Source organism: Danio aesculapii, chromosome 4, assembly GCF_903798145.1.
Source record: "Danio aesculapii chromosome 4, fDanAes4.1, whole genome shotgun sequence".
Taxonomy (NCBI): Eukaryota; Metazoa; Chordata; class Actinopteri; order Cypriniformes; family Danionidae; genus Danio; species Danio aesculapii.
Window position 1 is genome coordinate 59,103,035 of NC_079438.1, and position 6,646 is coordinate 59,109,680.

Sequence of the window (6,646 nt, forward strand, 5' to 3'; positions counted from 1 at the left end):
TATATTTGTTTTAATGCAAGTGCATATTAGTTAATGACACTTAATATAAAGTGGGACCCTATTATGTGTTGAATAAACCTCTGTTAAGCTTGTGAAATGACATCACTGTGATATAAAAATGACCAAAAACCCATTTTAAATATGAATACATTTATTTCAAGTCAATAAGTTACACTTATATAAAGAATAATTTATGATAAATACCAAAATATAAAGTACATTTACATTCAGTGTCCAGTCTTATGTACATACAGTATCCACAACTTATTTACACGTGTGAGCAACATAAAGTGAGATCAGTCTGTAAATAATGCTTTAGTGAAGAAGCTGTTCATCTGAGCTCTTTCTCATTCTCTTCATCACTGTAATCCTCCTCTGCCTCAGTGTCTGGATCCTCATACAGGCAGATTGTGGCCTGGACTGGGTAGTTTCTCAGAAGAACCTCCGCGTCCTCGTACAGATAATCGAAACACTGGGATTTGGGCCAAAACAACCTGGAGAAATCAAGTTTAATGGTGAGTTTAAATGCATTGGATTATTACAAATCTACACTGTATGAAAGTGCTGGGTTGTTTTAACCCCAAACTGGGACAAATATTGACAAGCTGGATTAAAAAAACAGTTAATTAATTTAAAACAACCGCTAATGTTATTTAAAAAGTTTGATAATGACTTTGAATGCATTACATTATTACAAATCTACATTCTAAACTAATTCTGGGTTGTTTTAACCCAACACTAGCACAAATTCTGACAGACCCAACAGTTAAAGCAGTTAATTATTTAAAATTAAAACAACAATTAATGTAATTTTAAAAGTTTAACAGCGAATTTAAATGCTTTAGATTATAACAAATCTACGCTGTATGAAAATGCTGGGTTGTTTTAACCCAACACTGGGAAAAATATGGACAAACCTAACAGTTGGATTAAAACAAAAACAGTTAATTAGTTAAAAACAACAGTTAATGTACTTTAAAAGTTTGTCGGGGAGGTTAAATGCTTTAAACTAGCTGTAAATCTACACTGTATAAAAATGTCGGGTTGTTTTAAACCAATACTGGGTCAAATTTTGATTTAAAAAAGTTAATTAATTACAAATAACAATTAATGTACTTTTAAAAAGTTTTATGGTAAGTTTAAATGCTTTAGATTATTACAAATCTGCACTGTGTAAAATGCTGGGTTGTTTTAACCCAAAACTGGGTCAAATATTGACAAACCCAACAGTTGGGTAAAAAAAAAACCCTGTTTATTTGTTAAAAACCACAATTAATGTAATTTAAAAAGTTTGACCGTGAGTTTGAATGCTTTAGATTGTACAAATCAATACATTGTTAAAAAAATGCTGGGTTGTTTTAACTCAAAAACTGGGTCAAATATTGACAAACCCAACAGTTGGGTAAAAAAAAAACCCTGTTAATTTGTTAAAAACAACAATTAATGTGATTTTAAAAAGTTTGACCGTGAGTTTTAATGCTTTAGATTATACAAATCAATACATTGTTAAAGGATGCTGGGTTGTTTTAACTCAAAACTGGGTCAAATATTGACAAACCCAACAGTTGGGTAAAAAAAAACCCTGTTAATTTGTTAAAAACAACAATTAATGTGATTTAAAAAGTTTGACCGTGAGTTTTAATGCTTTAGATTATACAAATCAATACATTGTTAAAGGATGCTGGGTTGTTTTAACTCAAAACTAGGTCAAATATTGACAAACCCAACAGTTGGATAAAAAAACCTGTTAATTTGTTAAAAACAACAATAATGTGATTTAAAAAGTTTGACCGTGAGTTTTAATGCTTTAGATTATACAAATCAATACCTAGTTAAAAAATGCTGGGTTGTTTTAACTCAAAACTGGGTAAAATATTAACAAATACAATAGTTGCGTTAAAACAACCCAGTTTATTAGTTAAAACAACAGTTTTTTAAAAAGTACCCCAACATTGGGTTTGTCTTGAGTTAAAACATGCCAGTAAATCTGTATATGAGTGTGTGTTATTCAATATTCTGATCTAAAGTGAAGTGTTTGACTTACTTGACGGGGTGTTTGAAGATGGAGAGTTTGTGCTGCTCATCACCGGCTGGCCTTTTATAAGGCTGTTGAAATAAAGAAATACATTTAAGTTTAGATCCTTTGCTCATTGGTCACAGCTTAAACTCTGAACATGCTAGATTGTTTTAACATAATATGGACGAACCCAATGTCATTTTGAACTAGTCTACATTAACTGGGTTTATAATATAGAGTTGAGAAAACCCAGCGTTTTTAGTGTAAGATATTACGTCGGAAAACTCAATATACCTTAAAATCTGGAGTTTTGCGACAGGTTTGGTTGAGCCAGGGTCTCCAGGGTTGATTCGCGTACATTTCAGAGTTTAATCCGCTCGCGAAAGTGATTTTCTCCATAGTGTCCGTGGAAAAAAAGAGTATGTCCGAGTATGTCCGAGTATGTCCGCTGCTGTTTGTTTCCGATCAGAATGATGCTCGTGCTGAAGTCTGAAAGCTTTAAATACCGCGCAGGCGCTCGAGACAAACGGTGATTTCGCGCTTCGAGTCTGACACTCGCGACGGTGGAGGTGCGAGGTCACACTCCCGCTAACAACACATGGCGCGCTCACACCATCAACAACAAACAACTCTCGGAGAAATCGGCTCAAACGAAGGAGATTTTAACTTATTCTTCTTTTAATTAAAGATTAATTTTAAATAAATCTTCTTTTAATTCTTTGCACATTCACCCTTTCTGTTTATACAGACAACAACAACTGATTTTTATTTTGAAGTTACTTTTTATACAGGCCAGAAATATAATTTTAATGACTTGAAATGTATATGTTCTTACATATATGTAAGATATGTTATGTTGTAATGCTTATGTTGTAATGCTCCTTTGGCTCGTATTAAAGTAATTTCAGATGTTTCTATGCTAGAAAACATAGAGCTAAAATATTAGATTAGATTAGTCACATTATTGAAATAATAATTATTTACAATCAAAATGAGCATTATTTAGCCAGAGAGAGAGAGAGAGAGAGAGAGAGAGAGAGAGAGAGAGAGAGAGAGAGCGTGTGTGTGTGTGTGTGTGTGTTGGGGGGGGGGGGGGGGGGGGGTTCAGGAGCTCAGGGTACATGCATAAGCTATACACAAGAAAACAAAGAAAATGAAGATGGTTTATGTGCATTGTTGACTTTTCTAATTGTGCAAATAACAAATAAATATAAAATTATTTACAGTTAAGTGGCTTTATTACAAAAACCATAAACAGTAAGGTTCCAGTATGTTTACGACTTTAAGAAACCGGTAGCAACTGATGTAACTATTTAAGTTATAGCCTAAGAAAATTAATGGCATTAGCTATTATTTAAATTCCAAATGGCTATACTTATAATTAAAATAATTAAAGTAGTTAGTTTTTCCATAAAGGGCAAACTCAGACATCGATATTCATTTATTTACAGTGAGAAATATGGTTTAATAAAGCCTATAGCTAAATATATTTCATAATACAGGTTATGCAATAATAGGCGCTCCTTGCGTACGTTATACGGTTATGCAGTGCTTAACTTACGTTTATAATAATAATAATAATAATAATAATAAGATTGTGTGTTCATTGTAATGTTGAAATATTCTAATATCAATTATTGTAATAACCAGTTATAATAAATACACTTTTATGCCAAATAAACTCTGCTAGCTAAATTAAACGTTTTACAAATGCGTCCAATTAGAGTGGCTCAGTGTGAAGATGATCAGATGGCCTATTTAAATGTGAGAGGCAGAGGTGCAAAGGGAAATCCAAACCATTTGCTCTGAAACACAAACATGACGCGTGCCGATCTGTGGCGTGCGGGCTCCCGCTGAGAGACGTGCGCGCTCTGGAGTTCATGAACTTTTTTGAGGCTGAAAGTGCGACGAATCGTGAAAATAAGCCTCAGATACATGGAAAGGAGAAACAGAAGACATGTGCAGCTCTTACTGGACATCTGCCATGTTTACAGCTGATAGGAGAAGCGTGTTTTACTACGGTAAACACTGCGTGTGCTACTGAGGTAAAAGACGCGGGTAATTTATAACCGACAGAACAGCGTAGATTGTTTATTTTCGTTTATTGTTCGTTTATTTATTGTTATTTTCGTCTTTGCCCTTCCTAATTTATCTCAATCCAAAAACAAACGAATGAATAAACAAACAAATAAATAAGAGATTTTAAATTTTAATTTAATTTCGAAATTTGGTTGAACTAGATAATCACATTGGATTAAAATTGGTTTTATATTTGCACATTTGGACTTTCTCCTCAATAATATAATTACTGAAAAGTATTCTTTGTCATTTGTGTTTTTTATAAATTACCATAGTGGTTTTTTTTTTCAAATGGGGTTTCAGACATAAATATTTAGATAGATAGATTGATTGATTAGTAGATTAATAGATTGATTGATTAGTAGATAGATGTACATTTTATAACCTAACCCTAATCCACAGCTTAATCCAGACACATGATAACATCTACTTTTATTTAGTATATTAAACATGGCCAAAAAAAGAGTATTTATTGGAGTTGGTTTTAAAAGACTTTACTTTCCTGTTTAATTCAGTATTTTATTAACTTTTTTTAAAAAATAATCTAATGAAGATAATGGCAAATATGGAGTATATGCTTTTCCATATAAAGACATCAGCATAAAACATCGCTGTGTGTTTTAGTGTAATAAATAAGTGATGAATCACATAAACATCAAGCACATGCTAACATGTTTCCATGGCAACAACTGCGCTTTGTTTATTATAATCTCTGTTCATAATTCTTGCATTGTTTAGTCCTTACAATCACGTGTGTGTGTGTGTGTGTGTGTGAGAGAGAGAGTTGACTGTAAGTTTAAGGGCAAACAGAGCACAACTATTGCTACCAGAAGTTAACACAAAATTTTCTCCAAAAGAAAATATATTTTTATTGAAAACTGATAAACCTAACTAACCTGAAAAGACAGCACTGTTGTGAGCTCCGAGGTTAATTTTTTGTATGTAATTTTATTAAACCATCTGTTTAAATTTTAATATCATGTTTATTTAAAATGTTTCAATTTATTGTAAATAATTTATAACATTTTATATCTAACTTTTGGTGGTGTTTAAAAAAATTATATATATATATATATATATATATATATATATATATATATATATATATATATATATATATATATACAGTTGAAGTCAGAATTATTAGCGCCCCTGTTTATTTTTTTTCCTCAAGTTCTGTTTAACGGAGAGAAGATTTGTTCAACACATTTCTAATCATAATAGTTTTAATAACTCATCTCTAATAACTGATTTATTTTATCTTTGTCATGATGACAGTAAATAATATTAGACTAGGTATTCTTAAAGACACATCTATACAGCCTAAAGTCACATTTAAAGGCTTCACTAGGTTAACTAGGTTAACTAGGCAGGTTAGGGTAATTAGGCAAGTTATTGTATAACGATGGTTTGTTCTGTAGAGTATTGAAAAAAAAATAGCTTAAAGGGACTAATAATTTTGTCTTTAAAATGGTGTTTAGAAAAATTTAAAACTACCGAAATTCTAGCCGAAATAAAACAAATAAGACTTTCTCTAGAAGAAAAAATATTATCAGACATACTGTGAAAATTTCCTTGCTCTGTTAAACATAATTTGGGAAATAATTAAAAAAGAAGAAAAAATTCAAACAGGGGCTAATAATTCTGACTTCAACTGTGTATATATGTATGTATGTGTGTATATATATATATATATGTATGTATGTATGTGTTATGAAGCGGACAGGAGACAGAGGTAAGGAAACGTTAGGGTGTTTATTAAATGACAACAAGGAGCACATGAAGGATAGCCAGGAGGATCAGGAATGATGTTGGGGTCTTTTCCTCCGTGGCTGGGTAACAGGAATACACGAGGATGGACAGCACACACCAGATACAGCTGACAGAGGATGACACAGACTTGGAAGGACTGGAAGACAGGACGATTCGGGAGGACCAGGAAGACTAGGAGGAATACAAAGAGAACAGGTAAGTAAATCGTTTGTTTTAGCTGAGGATGACTACGCTGAGTGGTCGCTCAGTTGTCCGCTTTCGTCGAGACGAGCCCGGACAATGAGCGACTGGAGTGCTGTGCTTTTATCTGGTGCTCGTGAATGTGATGCAGCTGTGTGCTCATTAGAAGTCAGGTGATGGTGATCTTCGTGAGTGGGGGTCGTGAGAGCCTGACCAATCCATGACAGTACCCCCCTCCCCAGGGCCCGCTCCTGAGGGCCGACACCTCCGACGCCGTGGTGGTCTCCCTCTGCCTCTAGGCGCTGGGAACTCAGGGTGGCTCTCATGAAACTCCACCATGAGACTAGGATCGAGAATATCAGCTCTGGGAACCCATGTCCTTTCTTCGGGGCCGTACCCTTCCCAGTCCACCAGGTACTCCAACTGGCCACCACGACGTCGGGAACGCAAGATCTCCTTCACTGCGTAGACGGCTCCTTCTTCTAGGAGCAGTGGAGGAGGGGGTTCCTCTTCGTGGTCAGGCTCTGTGGAGGGAAGAACAGGATCGTGATAGGGTTTCAGGAGTGATACGTGGAATGTAGGGTGAATACGGTAGTG

The 6,646-nt window shown here is 34.3% G+C and overlaps 1 protein-coding gene across 1 annotated transcript; it reads right to left on the bottom strand.

Annotated features, from left to right (window-relative positions):
• Nucleotides 1-326: 326 nt before the first annotated feature.
• ripply2 (ripply transcriptional repressor 2) lies at nt 327-2,416 on the bottom strand. Its single transcript, XM_056456273.1, has 3 exons — nt 2,312-2,416; nt 2,045-2,106; nt 327-494 (listed from the first exon to the last, which is right to left on the bottom strand). The coding sequence occupies exons 1-3, from the start codon at nt 2,414-2,416 to the stop codon at nt 332-334; spliced, it is 330 nt and encodes a 109-aa protein (XP_056312248.1). The 3' UTR covers nt 327-331.
• Between the last annotated feature and the right edge of the window lie 4,230 nt (nt 2,417-6,646).